Source organism: Cetorhinus maximus, chromosome 17 (genome assembly GCF_964194155.1).
Source record: "Cetorhinus maximus chromosome 17, sCetMax3.hap1.1, whole genome shotgun sequence".
Lineage (NCBI taxonomy): Eukaryota > Metazoa > Chordata > Chondrichthyes > Lamniformes > Cetorhinidae > Cetorhinus > Cetorhinus maximus.
Window position 1 is genome coordinate 67,878,102 of NC_135895.1, and position 23,459 is coordinate 67,901,560.

At 41.8% G+C, this 23,459-nt stretch overlaps 1 protein-coding gene across 1 annotated transcript in view; it reads right to left on the reverse strand.

The window, feature by feature from the left end:
• lamc1 (laminin, gamma 1) overlaps window positions 1-23,459 on the reverse strand; it is a 300,881-nt gene that overhangs the window by 94,972 nt on the left and 182,450 nt on the right. The window contains exon 3 of the mRNA XM_078561385.1: window positions 11,276-11,406. Coding sequence (XP_078417511.1) covers window positions 11,276-11,406 — 131 coding nt within the window. The remainder of the gene's footprint in view (window positions 1-11,275; window positions 11,407-23,459) is intronic.

Consider the following 23,459-nt stretch of genomic DNA (forward strand, 5'->3'; position numbering starts at 1 on the left):
GTCCAATTTTCTGTCTCCTTGGGATACCACCTGTCCTGCATTTCTAGGGGGACACTGTGGGTGACCTTGGTGTTTTTGTCTTTTGCGCAGGCGCAGGTGCAGTGAGCTTCTGCTGCTGGTCACGAGATGGAGGAGAAGCATGCGAGGGCAGGATTGCTAGATCGGCAGTAACATGCAAGTTCTTTCTTTTCGTGAAATGGGACAAGCTCCCCCACCACCACAAGCACAATCCCCCAGCCTTTATTTAATTTCCTAAAAAGTTATCACCTCAGTGTTATTGTTGTAACATTGACTGGGCAGCATAGGCATGGTCCTGAGTATAAGGGCCTGCTTAGGAAGTATCAGTTAACCCGAGAAAATATGTAAGGCAGACCCGAAATTTGTCACAGTCCCACCTCCTCTAATTCACCAATTAGTATCACTTCTTAAAAAGAAAGAATTCCATAACTGGAACAGACAATTAATGATGGTAGTAACTTTTGGAATGGGGGTTACGTATTGATCAGACATTGGTGAAGGTGACACTAGAATGCAGCTCTAAGAGCTCATAATAGAATGTGCTTTATTTGGTCACAATTTGCAAGGCCAATAAGAACTGGAGTTTCCAGTGCTATCAGAACTCAAGCTCACATCCCTTATAATTGTGCACAACATTGATGCCCACCATGTGTGCCTTTATCTGCACTCAAATAATGGCAATGGCATTAACTTAGTTGACTTTAAGGGTTGTTGCCAGCAACACTCGTCAAAGACAACTACATAATGAGGCATGGTTCTCTTCTTTCATCAAGTACAGCCCCTGCCATTTATATCGGGTACTGTAATGTTAATAGTTTTCCCACTATATGGGGCAGACAGTAAATTGAATAGCACTTCTCAAGAATGTGTCATTAATATTAAGAGCAGCAACGATATAATGCAGCGTCACTTTGTGTGCACCTTATCAGTGATTCCACTGCAACTATTAAGCAAACCAGAGAGTACAAATTTTACCTTAATATCATCTTGCAATATTACTAATTTGACTTGAAAAATAACCCATTAGTTATTTATAACACTATGCAGGTGATGACACAGATTTTGGTGGCTGCTTCAGCCCTCATTAACAAGTTCTGCACATGCACCATATGGACATGGTGACAGTAAACTCATATCTGGGGGAAAATTCAATATTTGCAACCCAGATAAACTGCACAAGATCTTTACCATTCTGTAGAAAAAGTAGAAGGTTTTCTCTGCCTGGGTGCATGATAGTATTCAATATAATTATTTAATACAAAGGGTGTATCAGTAATCCCATAGGGTAGAAGGATCGAATTACTCCTGAGCAACAAAGTGGAATGATTGAACATATGTCTTCAGTGTCAGTGAGAAACTTTGGAGCCCTCGGGTGTCTCTGTGCCATGTAACTTTTAAGAGGCCAGAGGACTGAATGGTTCACAATTGTATCTGTGTTTTCTTGATCAGCAAGTCTGAAGACTCTGCTGATTGGTGCTTCTCATTACGATATACTTTCAATATCTACTATGCAACACAACTTTATCACAATTTTTCAATACCTCTAAAAATTCAGAAAAGCACCAAGATAGAGTGGGATAATAGGTAAGTAGACAAAAGGACAAGATAGAATTCAATGGAAAAGACTCTTGCGAATCATGTGCAATGCAAAGCAGGTTACTGATTCACCATGAGCCTATTATACACTTCTGTCCTGGAAATGTCACCCCACAAAGTCTGCTCATAGTAAATGTCCATGAACAACAAAATAAGCAGAGCTCCAACCATGATCCACCGTCTGTTAGCAAGATAATTATGGATAACAAAGGCCATCTAACCCAGCTCATCTCATCATCTACAATAACATACAAACATATGTACTAGGATCAGGAGTAGACCATTCGATCCCTCAAGCCTACTCTGCCATTTGATAACATTGCCTAGATTATACTAGTGACTACAACTCAAAAGTATTTAATTGACTGCAAAATAATTTGAGACATCGTGAAAGGTGCTGTGTAAATTTAGGTTTCGTCTTTCTTTCATTACATCCGCACGCAGTAGGCAGAGTGGCTGTAGCAATGGTGAAATTGGAGGCCCAATGCTGGTTCTCGAAGGATAACTAATCACAGTGCAATCAACTGATGTTAGGAAAGTGGCTACATTTACAGAACAATTCAACTCTGTAGATAATACAACTTTACCATTCTGACTTCTCTGGCACCAAACCACAATATAACACAAATGACATCTGACCCTTTCACTCTAATGATACAATCCCATGATTTGTTAATCAGACATGTATCAGCAGCTCAGGAAAAAGGGGAAACATTAAAAACCAGGTTCTTCTCATGCTGTCTCTTTACCTCTACGGTTTCCTTTCTCACTTCCCCTCTGAACGTTCTACAGTCAGCTTGTTTTTCACTTGTATTAGCAACCTGATATGTCATAAGCACTTTTTTTTCGGCTTAATCTGACTCTCTCTTTCATCATCCAGGGAGCTCTGGCTTTGTTTGTCCCACCTTCCCCCTCATGGTAATGTACTTGAGTGTACAGGAAACATCTCTTTAAAGGTAGCCCATTGTTCCATTACAGTTTTGTCTTCCAATCTTGCACTCCAAATTACTTGGGACAGAGGCGTTCTCATCCACTGAAATTGGACACCCATTTTGGTTTTTTTTTGGGCCTTGTCCTTTTCCATAGCTAATCTAAACCTTATGACACTATGATCCCTGTTCTCTAAAATTTCCCCGACTTCTCGATCTTCCCCGACCTACTTGACCTACTTCATTTCCCAGAACCAGATTCAGCAATGACTGCTTCCTCATCGGGCCAGAAACATACCAATCAAGAAAATTCTCCTGAACACACTTCAGAAACTCTTCTCCCTCTCTGCCCTTTAATTATCCTAATACAGACTAGGATAGTAATCGTGTAAAGTCCCATATTATAACAGCTTTAAAGCTTTTGCATCTCTCTATAATTTCCCTGGATTTGCCCCTCTATATCTTTCCCACTAGTTGGTGGCTGATAGAATACACCCAGTAGTGTAAAAATGCCCCAACCAACTAGATTTTATTCTTGGCCCCTCCAGGACATCCTCTTTCCAGCATGGTAATATTCTCCATCATCATTACAGCCACCCCTCCTCCTTCCTTTCCTTCCCTATCCTTACTGAACGCCTTGTATCCATCAATCACCTTAAATCTATGCCCCCTGGTAATTGACCCCTTACCTAGGGGGAAACAGATCTTTCCTGTCTACCCAATCAATGCCCCTCAATTTTGTACATCTAAATTAGATCACCCCTCTGTCTCTATTCTAACAAAAACAACCCTAGCCTATCCAAATTTTCTTCATAGCTGCAATTTTCAAGCCCTGGAAAATATTCTTGTAAATCTCCTCTGTACTCTCTCTAGAGCAATTATGTCCTCCCTGTAATGTGACAACCAGAACTATACACAAAGTTCCAGCTGTGGCCAACCAACATTTTATACAGTTCCAATATTACATCCCTGCTTTTATATTCAATAACTCGTCCAATAAAGGAAAGCATTGAATGTGCTTTCATTACCACCTTATCCACCTGTCCTGCCACCTTCAGGGATCTGTGGACATCTGAGGAAGGTCTCTCACTTCCTCAACCCCTCTCAATACCCTCCCATTTATTGAGTATTCCCTTGATTTGTTTGCCCTCTCCAAATGCATTACCTCGTGCTTTTCAGGATTGAATTCCATTTACCACTTTTCCACCCACTCAACCAAACCATTGATATAATTTTGGAGACAACAGCTAGGCTCCTCACTATCAACTTCGTGGCCAATTTTTGTGTCATCTTCAAATTTCCCAATCATGCCTCCCACATTTAAGTCCAAATCAGTAATATATATGTGGTGATTATTGCTTTAAAGCTAGCCTTACAGAGTAAGGGTCACGTGGTCAGTACAGCCAAGAAGCACTGAGTACGGGGAAACTTACAAGGGGTGTAGTTTTCCTAGTCTAGAGTGCGTATTCTAGCCTTGCCTGCAGCTAACCCAGCTCTGTAAATAAAGTTGGCTGCTCAACTAAAGAAGCCTCTCAATAGTACATCTCGACAATATATAACAAACAGCAAGGGCCACAACACCGAGCCCTGTGGAAACCGCTTTCCACTCGCAAAAACATCCATCAACCATTACCCTTCCTTTGCAGTCAGAGCCAATTTTGGATCCAACACGCCATTTTCCCCTGTATCCCATGGGATCTCACTTTCCAGACCAGTCTGCCATGTGGAACCTTGTCAAATGCCTTACTAAAATCCATGTAGACAACATCCACTACACCACCCTCATCAATCCTCCTTGTTACTTCCTCAAAAAATTCTATTAAGTTAGTAAGATATGATCTTCCCCTAACAAAGCCATGCTGACTACCCCTGATCAATATGTGCCTTTCTAAGTGACAGTTTATCCTGTGTCTCAGAATTAATTCCAATAATTTTCCCAGCACTGAAATCAGACTGACTAGCCTATAAACTCTCTGGCCTATCCCTTGCACCCTTTTAAAATATTGGTACAACATTCGCAGACCTCCAATCCTCTAGTACCTCACCTGTATCTAGTGATGATTGGAAGATGATCCTCAGAGCATCCGCTATTTCCTCCCTGGCTTCTTTTGACAACCTGGGATACAATCCAGCCGATCCTGGTGATTTATCCATCTTATGCCAGTCCCTCCAGTACTTCCTCTCTCATTTTGCTTACTGTATCTAATATTTCGCACTCTTCCACTTTAACTAGAATATCTGCATCATCCCTCCCTTTAGTGAAGACAAAGACAAAGTACTCATTGAGAACCCTGCCCACATCTTCAGCATCAACGCACAAGTTACCAAGTACATCCCCAGTAGGTCCTACCCTTTCCTTAGTTATCCTCTTGCTCTTAATGTACTGGAAAAACATCTTTGGGTTTTCTTGGATTTTACTTGCCAATATTTTTTCGTATCCTCTCTCTGCTTTCCTAATTTCCTTTTTTACTTCACCCCTGTACTTTCTATACTCCTCTAGGCTTTCTACAGCATTAAACTTTTTGTGATTGTCATAAGTCCTCTTTTTCTGCTCTATCTTAGCCTGTATGTTTCTGGATAGCCAAGGGGCTCTAGATTTAGCAGTACCACCCTTTTTCATTGTGGGTACATGTTTACACTGTGCCCGTAGAATCTCACTTTTCAATACGTCCCACTGATTTGACACTGTTTTCCCTTCTAGTAGCTGTATCCAGTCCACTCTCACCAGTTCACCTCTATTATGTAAAATTTGTCTTCCCCCAATTTAGAACTTTTACTCCTGTTCTATCTTTGCCCTATTCCATAATGATGCTAAATCTATCTGTATTATGGTCACTTTCTTCAAAATGGTCTCCCACTGCTACTTCATCCACTTGCCCAACTTCATTTCCTAAGACTAAATCTAGAACTACGCCCCCTCTCATTGGGCTCGTTACGTGCTGGCCGAAAAAGTTCTTGAATGCAGTTCAAGAAATTTGTACCCTCTGTGCCCTTCACACTGTTCATATCCCAATTGATATTAGGGTAGTTGAAGTCTCCAACTATTACTGCCCCACTGTTTTTGCACACAGAAATTTGCCTACATACTTGCTCTTCTGACTCCCTTCCACTACTTCTACATACACGAGCAGAAGGCTAGTGTGGAGATTACTACCTTTGAGGTCCTGCTTGCAAATTTCTTTCCTAGCTTCCTAAAGTCTATTTAATGGACTACATCCCTCTTTCTGCTTACGTCAATGGCACCGATATGGACCACAACCTCTGGCTGTTTACCTTCCACCACACCCCTACCCCCCTCAGAATGCTCTGCAGCTGCTCAGTGATATTCTTGACCCTAGCACAAGGAAGCAACATACCATCCTAGATTCATGTCTGCAGCTGCACCAAAAATAAAACACAATACAAGTATACCCTTAACCAGTGCCCTTCCATTTCTGAATTTAAATCAACAATACAAACCTTGTATTTTAACAAACCAATGGAAATAGACTTCTAGTTACAAGAAATCATAGAATGATATAGTACAGAAAGAGACCACTTCATCTTGTGGTGCTTGTGGGATTATTTGAAATCACAATTTTTACATTAAGCCCTGTCAGTAAGAGATGAATGTAAATTTTTACATTGAGATCTCTTTATTCCAACAATTACTTGCTACAATTCTGTAACCTAGCTACTCTGAACTGGATTTTCTGAATTGTGATACTAACTCCTAACAATTACTTTAAGCTATTATAAATATATTAACAAATCTAATGAAACGACAAAATTCTAGATCCTTAGTAAACTTTTTAATATTCTTTCATGGGATTTGTACTTTGCTGGGATGGCCAGCATTTATTGCCCATCCCAGATTGCCCTTGATCTGAATGGCTTGCTAAACAATTTCAGCGGGATGTTAAGAGTCAACCATATTGTGGACCTGGAGTCACATGAAGGCCAGACTAGGTAAGGATGACAAATTTCCTTCCCTAAAGGACATTAGTGAACCAGATGAGCTTTTATGACAATTGATGAAAGTTTCATGGTTACCATTATTGAGACTAGCTATATATTCCATATTTATTAATTGAATTCAAATTCCACCAGCTGCCATGGTGGGAACTGAACCCATGTCCCTGGAGCGTTAGCCTGAGTCTCTGGATTACTAGTCCCATGACATCACCATTATCTTCAACTGCATCTTGACAAACATATACCGATAGTATGGAGCAGCCAGAATTATTCCCAAATCACTCCTGCATTATATGGTCACGCGAATTATTAACTTTTGGCGAGGGGCACTGCTTCCATTCACCAAATGACATAGGACTTCACTTTCAAGGAAAATCAGTTCAAGCACATAAACAGCAATACTGCACCGTCCATAATACTTAATATATCTAAAATAATGTAAGATAAAGGGTGGGGAGTGTGGGCATTTTCCTGTGATGTTGCTTTGAAAGACAAAATGTCTTCTGTACTTTTTAAGCAAACCAGACATTTCTCCTGGGGAGGTTTCCATTCCAATTCCTCTATACACTATCTACTTGAGATCTCAAAACAACATACCTCCCATTAAAAATAATCAGTCTCCCTTGATTTCCAGCTATGTTTATAGTTAATGGAGTAGCAGCAGTGAATGCAATAATAGTTACAGCACAACTAAGCTAAATATAAAAATTAACCAGCGTTCCTCCAACTGGTACGTGACCAGGTTGGGAAAGTGCACTGCATGGACACATAGGAAACATCAATGTTTTATCTGGCTATCGGCAGCCAACATCTAGCATCACAGATGAAAAATGCCAAGTTGGGCAAGTTTTGTATTGTTAACAAACATCGATATTATACCTTCATATATACCGAAAATAAAACTGACCTCAGCACCAGTCCTGGAGCACATTTCCAGCATTTCTCCAATCCTAGCAACATCTGTTAAAGTTAACTCTTTGTTTCCATCTGTTTCCTTTTTTTAATCCATGTTGTATTCTACGTGTCCTCTTACACCATACACTTGAAATTTTTGTAACAAGCTTCCCACAATACACCTTACCTACCACCTTCTAAAACCATAAACACATCTACTGCATTCCCTTCATAAAATCAGAACAATACAACACAGGTGGTGGTTATTTGGCTCACCACACCAGGGTAGGCTCTTAGGTAAAACAATCTAATTAATCCCACCCCATTGTTCTTTCCCCATAGCCCTTCAAATATTCATTCTTTTTGAATTTTACCATTGAATCTGCTGCCACCATGCTTTTAGGCAGGGCATTCCAGTTCACTACTTCTCTCAGAGTAAAGTTTCCTCCGATTTTTCTGCCAATCACCCTAAAGCTGTGCCTTCTGGTTACCAAAAACCCCAACTACTCTACCAAAACTGTTCATGGTTTGAGCACTTCTTCCAAATCCCCTCTTTACCTTCTCTGTTCTAAGGATTACAACCTTAGTTTCTTTGGCTCACTATTTCAAAGAGAAGGGGAATTACCCTGGTGCGCTGGCCAATATTTACCCCTCGATCAACATCACAAAAAACAAATTAACTGGTCACTACCACATTGCTGTTTCTGGCAGTTTACTGTGTGCATATTGGCTTCCTCATTTCCCACATTACAACAGTGACTACACGTCAAGGAGTAGCTTATTGGCTGTAGAGCACTTTGAGACATCGGTATTTACAAAAAGCACTATATATGATGCCTTTTGCATGTCTGTTAGTCTGTCTATATCCTCCTGATATCTGTTACTATCTTCTTCATTTCATTTACTACATTTCAGAGTTTATTATCTGATCTGAAATTATGCCCTGTATATCCATTTTCAGGTCATTGATGTAACAAAAAGAACAATGGGGAACCACTAAGTAACACCCTTCAGTCTAAAAGGCAACTGTTCATCATTAGTCTTTGATTTCTGCCCTTTAGTCAGTTTTGTATCCATGCTACCACTGTCCTTTTAATCCCATGGACTTTAATTTTACTAACAAGTCTACAATTAATACTTCATCAAATACCTTCTGAAAGTCCATTAAGATCACCTGCGCTATCCTCGTCAACCCCTTCTGTTACTTCATCAAATTACTCAATCAAGTTAGTAAAACACAATAAAAACAGAAAATGCTGGAAAAGCTCAGCATGTCCGACAGCATCTGTACAGAGAGAAACAGAGTTAACGTTTTGAGTCCATATGACTTCTTCAGAGTTCTCTCCACAGATGCTGTCAGGCCTGCTGAGCTTTTCCAGTATTTTCTGTTTTTATTTCAGATTTCCAGCATCCGCTGTATTTTGCTTTTATCTTAGTAAAACACAAATTGCCCTTAAACAAAGCTATGATAATTTTCATGTATTTGCCCATAATTTACCAAATGCCAATTAATTGTGCGGTGGATTACTGTCTCTAAAGATTTCTCAATCATTGACATTAGACTATCCAATTGGTTACTTCCATATAAATATCTTCAAATTTGTGAAATAAATTTGCTTTTTAACAAAACTTTGCTACATGTCCTCAACTAACCCATCAATTTTAAAATTCTCACTGATCTGATCTCAAACTATAGATTTTAAGATTTTGGCCATGACTAACATTGGACTATTTAGTTTGTAATTACCTGGTTTATCATTCACTTCCTTCATGAACAGAGATGTAATGCATCCCCCAGCAAAATTGCCATAGCCAAACAGTATTTAAGAGAGCGATAGAGAGAGAGAGAGAATGGTGACTTAGCCACATTGAGGTATGCTAATTTCTTTTCAATTGTTATTTTCAACAAATCTTCCGCATCCTTCTCCAGTGCAGCTACACATTTACTTCTACCATCAATTCTAAAATGCTTAACAGGCCTGGCACATTTTCATCCTCCAAGGCTAATTTCCCCTTCATCCCATGTGGGCATATCCTCTTTTTTTACTGTTCTTTTGCTTCTTTTTTTGTTTGATATGTTCTCTTTAGCCCTTTCTTAGGTTCCTTTTAAGCCCTTCTATATCTTTCTTTTCACCTCGTTTACCCTTTCTATATTTCTCAATTTTCTTTATAATACTATTTGCACTAATTTTCTTTTATGCCTCACTTGTAAAATTAAGTTTAGTTTTAATTTCTCAAACCACAAATCTCTTCTGTAACACACTTCCTTACAGAAATATTTATCTATTTTGTACTCTACCCTTATAATATTCACAGATTCCCTGCTACTTATTCATTGCCCTGTTTCCCTAATTTTCTGTCCATTTCTGTTAATTTGGACTAAAGTTTATTTTACATGTTCCTATTAATTCATTACCTTTTTGCTTTCAGAGTTGAATCGAACTCAATTGTGCTTATTATTAAACAATTGTTCTCCTATTCTCATTATTTGCCCCTATGTAAATAGGAGCAGGAACATACAAGAAAACATGGACAGATTAAGTAAGTTGTAAAACTGTGGCAGATGGGAGTTCAACCTGGGGAAGTGTAAGATCATCATCCACTTTGGGTCCAAGATAGACAAATCAGAATATTTTCTTAATGGCAAGAGATAAGAAACTGTGGAGGAGCAAAGGAATCTGTGTCTTCAAGTACACAAAAGTTGGTGTACAGGTGGAAAAAAAATTAACAAGGCTAATGGAATTGTTGAACTTCATCTTGAAAAGGTTGGGCATTATTCTTCAGGTGTAGAAAGTTTTGCTCAGAGCTACTATACTTAAGTATATGCTCAGAGTACTATACTTAATTTTGGACACTGCATCTCAAGAAATATACACTTGCCTCAGAAAGGTTCAGCACAGGTTTACAGGATGATACTATGGCCTAAAGGATTAAGTTATGAGGACAGGTTGCATAAACATGGCTTGCATTCCTTGAGTTTAGAAGGTTGATCTAATTCAGATGTTGAAATGATGAATTTGATTGGGTAAACACAGAAACTATTGTCCTCTGGTGGGGAACTCAGAACAAGCAGGGGCAATCTTAAAATTATAACTAAATCATTCAGGAGTGAAATCAGGGAGCACATAAAGGATGATGGAAATACGGAACTCTGTTCCCTGAAGTCAGTCAATGAAGTGGGTTTAATTTTTCAAGACTGGGGATTGATAGATTTTTGTTAGGTAAGGCTATCAAAGAATATGGTACAAAGATGAGTAAAATAGATTTGAGATACAAATTAACCATGATCTCACTGAAAGGTGGAATGGGTTTGAGGAGTTAAATTACCTTCTTCTGTCCCTATATCCCAATTAATTTCTCAACCTGCTAACTATAGGGAGAAAGATGTCATATGCAACCAGCAACTGTCAAACACTATTGAATGCGAAATTAATCCACTTATAAACATGCACTCTCTTTAAAACCCAAAGTAATTATTAAATAAGCATCAATTAGCACCTAAATTGTTCTGGTATTTCAACTAACTTGTGATCAATGTCCTCTCTAAGTCCTTTCTGTTGCACATGGGTTGTCCATTCTTGTGTGCAGTACCATTAAATTATGCTTGCGATGACGCACGTGTGGTATCCTGAAGGGGAAAGCTTGTGAGCGGCCTGTATGGTATGTTGCTGCGCACCATGGCTATGCATGCATGCACTTTACAGGGAACAGTGCTCATGATCTACTGATATTAATGGAAAACAATTCACAAAAGAGTTTTCAAGACTTAACAATCTAGGATTACACTGATCTGGTCTAAGGGGGAACCTTAGAATAGAATAACCTGAGAGTTCACTAATAGGTTTTAAAAATAAAATGTTAAAATGAAGGAATAATAAAAGTACCTTCCACCAACTGCAAAGTCTGAAATAGCATAATAGTAGGACTTCAGAACCTTCGGGTCATTAAAAACCTCATCTCCAAAGGTGTTCAACCGATTCAAGGTCACTTTGATGTCAGTTGCCGTAACCCATTCCTGTAAATGATCAAACAATAACTAGATTAGCGCAATGCCACAAGCAGAAATCAGTCTTTGGAGTCTTAAGAATATGCACCAGGGAACATTGTGTAGCAACGCACACTTGCACAAACATCTTATTACATTTTCCACGATAATACACTCCAAAAAATGTGTACTTGAAATATAAAGATAATTAGGCCATCAGATATTATTTGTATTTATTAAATTGTAATTAAAATAAATGCAACTAATTTAGCACTTTTATATTAAAAGTTGCATAATGTGTCATCAAACTATAAACCTGTTCTTTAAAAATTACAATTTATTCAGTGAACAGAAGAGATCCTCCACAATGGCTAGGACATTGCTTCTGCTGATTGGGGAGAAAAGTCTGTAAATTCTATGTAGTGCAAGTTAAACCAGGGCTGAAAGTTCAAAATGAAAACAGAATTACCTGGAAAAATTCAGCAGGTCTGGCAGCATCGGTGGAGAAGAAATCAGTTAACGTTTCGAGTCTTCATGACCCTTCGGCAGAACTGAGTATAGTTAGGAGAAAGGTGAAATATAAGCTGGTCTAAGGTAGGGGGGGCGGGGGGAGAGAGAAGTTGAGGGTGGGATGATTGTGGAGATAAGCAAGCAGTGATAGGAGCAGATAATCAAAAGATGTCAGAGACAAAAGGATCAAAGTGGTGTTGAAGGTGGCGATATTATCTAAGAAAAGTGCTAATTAAGAATGGAAGGCAGGATACTCAAGGTATAGCTCTAGTGGGGGTGGGGTGGAAAGACTAACAAAGTTTTAGTTTTAGATTTAAAAATAATGGAAATAGGTGGGAAAAGAAGAATCTATATAAATTATTGAAAAAAAAGGGAGGGGGGAGAAACGGGGTGGGGATGGGGGGGAGGGGGAGTTTAAGATCTAAAGTTGTTGAATTCAATATTCAGCCCGGAAGGCTGTAAAGTGCCTAGTCGGAAAATGAGGTGCTGTTCCTCCAGTTTGCGTTGGGCTTCACTGGAACAATGCAGCAAGCTAAGGACAGACATGTGGGCAAGAGAACAGGGTGGAGTGTTAAAATGGCAAGCGACAGGGAGGTTTGGGTCTTTCTTGCGGACAGACCGCAGGTGTTCTGCAAAGCGGTCGCTCAGTTTGCGTTTGGTCTCTCCAATGTAGAGGAGACCGCATTGGGAGCAACGAATGCAGTAGACTAAGTTAGGGGAAATGCAAGTGAAATGCTGCTTCACTTGAAAGGAGTGTTTGGGCCCTTGGACGATGAGGAGAGAGGAAGTGAAGGGGCAGGTGTTGCATCTTCTGTCGTGGGCATGGGGAGGTGCCATAGGTGGGGGTTGAGGAGTAGGGGGTGATGGAGGAGTGGACCAGGGTGTCCCGGAGGGAACGATCCCTATGAAATGCCGCCAGGGGGGGTGAAGGGAAGGTGTGTTTGGTGGTGGCATCATGCTGGAGTTGGCGGAAATGGCGGAGGATGATCCTTTGAATGCGGAGGCTGGTGGGGTGATAAGTGAGGACAAGGGGTTCCCTATCATGTTTCTGGGAAGGAGGAGAAGGCGTGAGGGCGGATGCGCGGGATTCGTTGCTCCCAATGCGGTCTCCTCTACATTGGAGAGGCCAAACGCAAACTGGGCAACCGCTTTGCAGAACACCTGCGGTCTGTCCGCAAGAAAGACCCAAACCTCCCTGTCGCTTGCCATTTTAACACTCCACCCTGTTCTCTTGCCCACATGTCTGTCCTTGGCTTGCTGCATTGTTCCAGTGAAGCCCAACGCAAACTGGAGGAACAGCACCTCATCTTCTGACTAGGCACTTTACAGCCTTCCGGGCTGAATATTGAATTCAACAACTTTAGATCTTAAACTCCCCCTCCCCCCATCCTCACCCCGTTTCTCCCCCCTCCCTTTTTTTTCAATAATTTATATAGATTCTTCTTTTCCCACCTATTTCCATTATTTTTAAATCTAAAACTAAAACTTTGTTAGTCTTTCCACCCCACCCCCACTAGAGCTGTACCTTGAGTATCCTGCCTTCCATTCTTAATTAGCACTTTTCTTAGATAATATCACCACCTTCAACACCTCTTTGATCCTTTTGTCTGTGACATCTTTTGATTAACTGCTCCTATCACTGCTTGCTTATCTCCACAATCATCCCACCCTCAACTTCTCTCTCTCCCCCCGCCCCCCCACCTTAGACCAGCTTATATTTCACCCTTCTCCTAACTATACTCAGTTCTGCCGAAGGGTCATGAAGACTCGAAACGTTAACTGATTTCTTCTCCACCGATGCTGCCAGACCTGCTGAGTTTTTCCAGGTAATTCTGTTTTTGTTTTGGATTTCCAGCATCCGCAGTAGCTTTTAGCTTTTTGTTTTTATCTCAGGGCTGAAAGTTCTCCTCCCCCAAATCACTAACATGCTGCAGACCAAAACATTTAGCTTCCAGATGGAACTACCAACCACTAGAATTTAAATTTTTCATTACAAGTAAAAGCTGGGGAAAATATCAAGCTTCTTGAGTGTTGTTGGAGCTGCACTCATTCAGCCAAGTGGAGAGTATTCCATCATACTCCTGACTTGTGCCTTGTAGATGGTGGACAGGCTTTCAGGAGTCAGGAGGTGAGTTATTTGCCACAGGATTCCTAGCCTCTGACCTGCTCTTGTGGCCACAGTATTTATATGGCTAGCCCAGCTCAGTTTCTCTCTTGTTGGAGATGGTCATTGCCTGGCACTTGTGTGGCGTGAATGTTCCTTGCTACTTGTCAGCCCACACCTGGATATTGTCTAGGTCTCGCTGTATTTGGACATGAACTGCTTCAGTATCTGAGTCATCGCAAATGGTGAACATCATGTAATCATCAGCAAACATCCCCACCTCTGACCTTATGATGGAAGGAAGGCCATTGAGTGAACCAAGATCGCACATTCAGTACATTTTTTCAAAAGAATATCTTCTAATGAAGGTAAAACTTATTTAAGGTATTGCGCTAATTTGATTCTGAGGAATGGTAGCTACTATCATGAGATATGGGCAGGGGTAGAAGAAAAGAGCGAACATAAATATCACTGTCCACTTTATTAACTGGCCTGAGAATGGACAGAGATCTTTATGCAAAACATTATCACTGGCTTGCTTCCATCAATTTTCCATCAAAAAGTTTCAAAATGGAAAAGTGGCGAAAGCAATTTATAATATGATAAATGTGCATTTGATAAGTGTTGTTTTCAATACTATATGCATCCAGCTGATTACAGTAAAGCACACTGGAATGGAATCGATAGCCTGTACCAAGTACAACATCTGATTCACATTAGTTGCATTCAAGGCAGAAACTTCTCACATATTTACACCAGATCTACCATTCACAAAATTGAAGTGCAGACTCCATGGTCCACACTGTCCCCTAGGGGGCAGGGATTGTCTTTCAGAAAGAAATGTCTGACCAGTCAAGAATCTACTTCTGCCAGGATATTAACAATGGAGCAGGCAGATGACACTGCCAAAAAAAAATCCTTGGCCAGAATATAACACTTGCCGGGCAGGCGCGTGCCCAACCTGACCGAGATTAAGATGATGCACATTGACATCAGGCGAGCATCCAAACGTCATCATGCACTCACACGATATTTCGGCTGGCAGGCGCGTGTGGGAATCGGCAGCACACCAGCTGACAATTAAAAGGCCTAGTAACGCCATTCTCGCTGCCCGTCCAACCTTACGGTTGGCAGGCAGACGAAAAGCCAAGCAACGTTTGAATGTTTATGGAAACCTCCATCCATGGGTGGGATGAGGTTTCCAACAGCAAATAAAATATAAATGTTAGCATTTCATTAATAACATGTCCCTGCTCATGTAACAGAGTCACATTTTAAATAACTTTATTTTTAATGTTCAAAACTCTTCAACTCTGAGGCAGCTCTGTGCCTCAGAGAGCATATCCAGTGCGCACCCACGAACATGCGCACTCACCCTCCTACCCACCCCCACACAGGCAGCGCTGAGTGCCGCCGTGCGCATTTCATGCTGGGCGAGCATTAATTGGCCCGCCAGCGTGTTATTGCAGTCCAGCCCTGATCGTGGGCAGCGGTCGGCTTCCCAGCCGCCCCTGCCGAGCCCACCTTTCGAGTGAAAAATCCTCCCCTAGTGTTGAGTCTTACCATGAAGTAAATTAAGCCCTGCAATCTGTTGCCTCACCAGAACATAATAGCAACAGTGCACTTTATGCTAAAGTCACACATATTTGGGGAAATTGAACTAAAGCTGTAATTATATAAAAAGTCCTCACAAAACTTAATGCCCAATCATATTCAAAAAAGTGTAAATGGATTTATAATAATAACTAAAATTCATTAAAAGGTCCAATTGCTGAGCAGTTGTAACAGTCCATAGTAACAAAGCCATGGCAATGTTATGGCAAAAGCAAAAAACTGCGGATGCTGGAAATCCAAAACAAAAACAAAAATACCTGGAAAAACTCAGCAGGTCTGGCAGCATCTGCGGAGAGGAACACAGTTAACGTTTTGAGTCCATATGACTCTTCAACAGAACTAAGGAAAATTAGAAAAGAGGTGAAATATAAGCTGGTTTAAGGGGGGTTGGGACAGGTAGAGCTGGATAGAGGGCCAGTGATAGGTGGAGATTGCCAAAAGATGTCATAGACAAAAGATCAAAGAGGTGTTGAAGCTGGTGATATTATCAAAGGAATGTGATAATAAAGGTACAGATAGCCCTAGTGGGGGTGAGGTGGGGGGAAGGAATCGAAATAGGCTAAAAGGCAGAAATAAAACGATGGATGGAAATACATTTAAAAGTAATGAAATAGGTGGGAAAAGAAAAATCTATATAAATTATTGGAAAAAAGGGGGATCGGAAAGGGGGTGGGGATGGAGGAGAGAGTTCATGATTTAAAATTGTTGAACTCAATATTCAGTCCGGAAGGCTGTAAAGCGCCTAGTCGGAAGATGAGGTGCTGTTCCTCCAGTTTGCGTTGAGCTTCACTGGAACAATGCAGCAGGCCAAGGATGGACAGGTGGGCATGAGAGCAGGGTGGAGCGACAATGGCAAGCAACAGGTAGGTCTGGGTAATGCTTGTGGACAGACTAAAGGTGTTCCGCAAAGCGGTCACCCAGTCTGCGTTTGGTCTCTCTAATGTAGAGGAAACCGCATTGGGAGCAGCGAATGCAGTAGACTAAATTGAGGGAAGTGCATGTGAAATGCTGCTTCACCTGAAAGGAGTGTTTGGGCCCTTGGACGGTGAGGACAGGGGAAGTAAAGGGGCAGGTGTTGCACCTTCTGCGGTTGCATGGGAAGGTGCCGTGGGAGGGGGTTGAAGTGTAGGGGATGATGGAGTAGTGGACCAGAGTGTCCCGGAGGGAACAATCCCTGCGGAATGCCGCCAGGGGGGTGAAGGCAAGATGTGTTTGGTGGTGGCATCATGCTGGAGTTGGCGGAAGATGATCCTTTGAATGCGGAGGCTGGTGGGGTGATAAATGAGGACAAGGGGGACCCTATCATGGTTCTGGGAGAGGAAGGTGTGAGGGCGGATGCGAGGGAGATGGGCCAGACACTGTTGAGGGCCCTGTCAACCACCTTGGGTGGAAAACCTCGGTTAAGGAAGAAGGAAGACATGTCAGAGGAACTGTTTTTGAAAGTGGCATCATCAGAACAGATGCGACGGAGGCAAAGAAACTGAGAGAATGGGATTGACTCCTTACAGGAAGCGGGGTGTGAGGAGCTGTAGTCGAGGTAGCTGTGGGAGTCGGTAGGCTTGTAATGGATATTGGTGGACAGTCTATCACCAGAAATTGAGACAGAGAGGTCAAGAAAGAGAAGGGAAGTGTCAGAGATGGACCATGTGAAAATGATGGAGGGGTGGAAATTGGAAGCAAAATTAATAAATTTTTCCAGGTCCAGGCGAGAGCATGAAGCAGCACCAAAGCAATCGTCGATGTACCAGAGAAAGTCTTGTGGGAGGGGGCTGGAGTAGGACTGGAACAAGGAATGTTCCACTTACCCCATACAGAGACAGGCATAGCTGGGGCCCATGTGGGTACCCATAGCCTCACCTTTTATTTGGAGGAAGTGAGAGGAGAAATTGTTCAGTGAGAGAACAAGTTCAGCCAGATGGAGGAGAGTGGTGGATGGGGATTGTTCGGGCCTCTGTTCTAGGAAGAAGCGGAGAGCCCTCAGACCATTCCGGTGTGGGATGGAGGTGTAGAGGGATTGGACATCCATGGTGAAGAGGAGGTGATTGGGGCCAGGGAACTGGAAATTGTTGATATGATGTAGGGTGTCAGAGGAATCACGGATGTAGGTGGGAAGGGACTGGACAAGGGAAGAGAGAATGGAGTCAAGATAGCAAGAGATGAGTTCCGTCAGGCAGGAACAGGCTGACATGATCGGCCTGTCGGGACAATGTTATGGCAGTTGGTGCTGGTGAAATCTTATATATATTTGTATATACAAAAGAAATATAGTAAGAGTTGGAATAAATTACTATCCCTTAAAGACACGACTGGGATTATTCTAGCCCAAGGCAGCAAAGCTTTTACAGCCATGAATGTGTAAACAGATACATTAGTACAGCAATTAGCAACAAACTAATTTCTAGTCAATGGCCACATAATTAAAACCACATGAGCCCACTACTGAACAGAAGGTTCAGGTTATTTGTGTGTGTGTGGCACTGTGTTAAACTGCACCTCTTTCAAACTGCAGTCCATATAAAATAGAAATTGTTCTGACACATCGGATTCTCATCCAAATGTGTTCCTGTTTTAAACGGAATCATATAATTCTGCCTTCGATCCCCACTCTATAAGTTGAGACCATGATCTAGGTTGACACTTCAGAACAGAGGCACTGATGCACTGCAGCGGCGTCTTCCGGATGAGAGCTTAAACCAAGAGCTGGTTCAGGTAGATGTCAATTATCAGTTAGTATGATTTAAAGAGCAGCCCTGGTCAACATTTATTTCTTGGCTACGTTTGCTCCCCATGCCGTGCATGCACTGTTGTTAAGTGTGGCAGCAATCTTTATAGGGGGCAATTTGCAGCAGGATGTATGCGTGGATATCAAAATCTGGAATTGCAAATGTTACTGTGCTGGCAGCGTCAAGTTAACACCTTTTACTAAAGGGAAACAAAGTCTCTTTATAAAGTTTGCAACTGCAGCCTCCAGAAGTTTCCGAATCTCCCACTTCAAAGCCTCTCCCCCTTAATCCTGGTCTGTCACTGGAAACAAGCCACAGAATTGCGTCATCACCAGGTGGATCAGAAGTCTCCTCTCCATCCCTATCCCTAGACTCTGCGCCATGACTGCCTGCCCGCCACAGGGCTCAGGGTGGCTTCAGGATCTGAATAAAATCCAGCTGGCACTGTCTCTCCTGCAAATGACATAATTGGCTTCTGTGCATGCGTGGACGAGTACACATGTGCAGGCATGTATTAGCAGCCATGTTGTGTTGGCAGGAGACACAGACCAGGATTTTCCTGGTCTTTTATCTCATTGCTGTTGGTGTGATCCTGACTGTTGCATTTGAATACAAAATAGCGACCATGCTTTAGTTGTAACATACTTTGGGATGTCCTTAAGGCTGGAAAAATGCAAATTCTTTGGGGCTGCCTTTGTTTTTTGTTTCAATGTTGCACACCGGCAGTCGACACTGTAGTTAAGCTAACTTTATTGATAACACATTTTCCTAATTTGAACACATATCTGCAGTAACTGAATTCTATCATGACAGGTTCCAAAATGCGCTATTTGACTTTCAATCCGCAGGTCAGGTAACACCATTCCTAGTACAGAGTACCATATAGTATCTAATACTGGAGCCCACTACCACAATCAACTATTATCATGACATTTCCCTTTTTTAAAAACTAACTTTTATACAACTCAAGTACACAAAGTCTCTTATCTATTCTTTCTCACTGTTTTGATCAGCCTGTTTTGTCTTTTACTCATCTCTGTACCTCTGTTTTTTTCACAATTCTTCCACTGGGTGCTCTGAATGGTGACAAAGGTGATTTTGAAGGACAAGGGGTCTTTTCCAGCTCTGTGTCACTTTCACCCCTTGGATAAGTTTCAAGACCCTCAGGCTTTGTCTGGTTATCTATTTCTTCACTGGTGCATTCTGGCTTTTGATCTTCAGCGACACTTTCTGTTTCAGTGCAGGGTTGCATTTCATTTGTTTTCCGTAAGATTTTCTGGTTTCTCCTGTACTGCTGTCCATTTGGAGTCTGTGCTATGTAAGACCTTGGTTCTCCCTCTGACAACAGCAGGATCCCAGATCCCTTCATGCTGAATCCTCACTGTCTCTTCCATGTTCAGGTCAGGTAGAGGTTGGACACCTCGATCAAAGTATTGTTTCTGCTTCTGCTGTCTCAGTTTGAGCAGATCCTGCATGTTGTTGCTCACTGGCTGTGGAAATAACAGTTGGGGCGCAGTTGGAAGCTTAGTTCTCAGTCTTCTCCCTATCAGGAGCTATGCTGGAGATGATCCAATGCCTTCTAATGGAGTATTCCTGAAATCCATCAGAGCCAGGTAGGGGTCTCTCCGTCCACCTTTGCCTTCCTCAACAGGTGTTTTAAGGTCTGCACGGTGTGTTCCACCATTCCATTGGATTGTGGATATTTGGGACTTGACGTAGTGTGGCAAAACTCCCAGCCCTGTGCAAATTTGTGAAACTCAGTGCCTGAGAATTGTGGACCGTTATCTGAGATGAGCACTTCAGGTGTGCCGTGGCAAGCAAAACTTGATTTTAAATTATTTATTACAGTGATGTTCTTACTATCATTTCACAGTAGCACAGACGCAAAACACTTTGAGTAATAATCTACTGCTAGTAGGTACTCACTGTTGTCAAATATGAACAAGTCCACTCCAATTTTGTGGCAGGGCCTCTCTGGAACACTGTGTGGTTGGAGTGGTTCTTTTTGTTGTGACTTACTGTACTTTTGGCACATTGCACACACATTCACCATTTCCCCAATTTGTACTCCCGTTACAGACCGATACATTACATCTCGAGCTCTTCTCCTGCATGTTTCTAAGCCGAGGTGACGTTCATGTACGCGCTGCAGCATTTCTTTCCTCAGTGTTGCAGGAATTTTAATCTTTTCTCCCTTGAAAAATATTCCTTCTGCTACATAAAGTTCCTCACGAAAGTTCCAAAAATCTCGTACAGCAGAAGGGACTCCGCTCCGGTGTGTGGTCCAGCCAGTTTGTACAATCTGCTGCAGTTTTCTCAGGGTGGCATCGTTCTTGGTTGCTTCCCTGATCTCATCCAGTTTGGTTACAACCACAGGTAAGTTTTTTGTCAGCATGTGGACCTGTGCTTCCGTTTTTTTATCCTTTTCCTCAGTGATGGGTAAGTATGCACGTGACAGAGTGTCTGCAATGTGCATTTCCTTACCCGGTTTGTATTTAACTCTGACCTGGTACTTCTGCAGACGCATTAGGAATCTTTGAATTCTTGGTGGTGCACAGTTCAGGGGCTTTTTAAGTATAGTTTCCAAAGGCTTATGATCAGGCCCTACCTCGACATCTTTGCCATAGACAAACTGGTGGAAGCATTCTAGGCCAAACACAATTGCAACCATTTATTTCTCTATTTGGGCATACTGCTGCTATGTTTCAGTCATTGCCTTTGAAATGTATGCCACTGCTGCCTCATTTTGCAAGAGGACAGCTCCCAGGCCAGTCTCTGAAGCATCCACTGAGGTCTTGACTGACTGACTCACATCATAACACTTTAACACTGGCACCTAGATCAGTGTTCTCCTCAGACTGATTAAAGCTTCCTGGTGACTTTGTTCCCAGTGCCATTCCACATCATTTTGTGGAAGTTCTCTGAGAGGTGCTGTCAGGTCTGACATGTTCAGAATGAATTTCCCAAGATAGGTCACCATTCCAAAAAACCTCTCCAAGTCTTTCTTACATTCGGGAGGTGGCATGTTCATGACTGCTTCGATTTTACTCGGGTCCGGCTTCAGTCTCTCACTTGTTAGCACATGTCCCAAGTACTTGATTTCATGAAGACCTATTTTGCACTTTTACTTCTTCAACTTGAGGTTCCTTTCTCTAGCTCTGGCCAGCACCTGCCTCAGTCTGTGGTCGTGTTCTTCTCGTGAGGCACCCCAGACCAACACATCGTCGATATAGGTTTCCACGCCCTCTAACCCTTCAAACAGCTGCTTCACTGTTCTGTGGAGCACATCCAGAGGTGAATTAATACTAAAAGGTAAGCGTAAAAACCTGTATTGCCCATTTGGTATATTAGGAGCCGAATCCATTCAGCTTCACCTGCCAGAAGCCTGAACTCGCATCCAAGACTGAATAGTATTTAGCATCGGCTAGCTTACACATGGTCTCTTCTGCTGTGGGCAGTGAGTAATGCTCGCTTTGTACCGCCTGCTTTAGGTCTCTGGGATCCAGACAGACTCGCAGATTCCCATCTGATTTTTCCACAATTACAATGGGATTAACCCACTTTGTTGGTTGTTCAATTTTCTTGATGTGAAGTTTCTCCATTCTGTCCGACTCTGCTTTCAGTTGGTCTCTCGGCATTACTGGTATTTTCCTGGGCGGGTGTATTTTGGGTGTCACAGTTTCATCAATCTTGATGGTGTGTTCTCCTTTTAGACAACCAATCCCCTGGAACACATCTTTATACTTGCTCAGGATGTCACGAGTGGTGACAGTCATTATTCTCTTGACTAGCTTCAATTTTCATAAGCTTTGATTTCAAGAATGGGTTTTGCATTATGAATGCAAGTGCTTGAGACTGTTTTTTGTAATTCACTAAGTGTGCACTTGCCTTCTACTGCAATTTTTTTCACTTGTATAAGGAGACAACTTCACTTTTGTTTTAGTTAGCTGTTTTTGTTTGCATATCTTATGATACAGCTTATGGGAATGACATTTGCTTGTGCGCTTGTGTCAAGCTTGAAATTCACCATCATGTTGGCGATTTTTAAATCAACCTTCCATTCATCTGCTTTGGAATTTGTTGTTACTGCACCAATGAAAAGCTCAGTTTCAGTGTCTGAGTCATCGTCTGCAATCATGTGCACTTTCTTTGATTTACACATCTTAGTGAAGTGATTTAGTTTATCACACTGCTTTCTGTAGTCTGGACAACTACATGGTAAATGCCCTGTTCCACATTGGCTGCGTTTAAATGATTTAATAGCAGTTTAGTTCTTTTTACATTCAGGCTATCTATTTGTTCTTTCCCAGAGCTGTTTGTTTAACTGCATTGAACTGCTTGACTGTGTGCGACTTATCATCTTCTGTCATCTCTTTAATCTGGCATTTTGTTGTCTCTGCCGCTCTGCAGGTATTTATTGCTTTCTCCAGCATGAGATCAACTTCCCTCAAAAGCCGTTCTGAGTGTCATTTGCAATTCTGTATTGGATGAGTGATTATTCAAGCTCTCCATTTGTCACGATTTAGCTTGTTTTCTCAGCTCAGTTACATACTGACTAATGTTGTCACTGCCTTACATTCACATAAAAAATTGGTATCTTTCATATGTGATGTTTTTCTTAGGGTTGCAGTAGGCTTTGAATTTTTCCATTATTTCTTTCAAGTCATTTCGTTTCTCATCACTTTCAAACATGAATGTGTTATAGACTTCTAGGGCTGCTTCCCCTGCTACGTGAAGTAAGATGGATGACTGTACCTGAGGGTCTCTTATCACTGCCCGTCGCTGTGAGGTACAGCTCGAATCGCTGCCGGAACCTCCTCCAGTTTTGGGCGAGGTTTCTCCCCAAACTGAGCTCTGTCGGTGGTTTCAGAAGCTCCATTGTTGTGTTTAGTTTACTTCTGACACCATGTCTTGTTTTTTGTTTCAATAATGCACACAGGCTGTCGACATTGTAGCTGAGCTAACTTTATTGATAACACATTTTCCTATTTCAAACGCATATCTACAGTAACTGAATTCTACCATGACAGGTTCCAACATGTGCAATCTGACCTTCAATCCCCAGGTCAGGTGACACCATTCCTAGTAGAGTATCATATAGTATCTAATACTGGAATCCACTACCACAATCA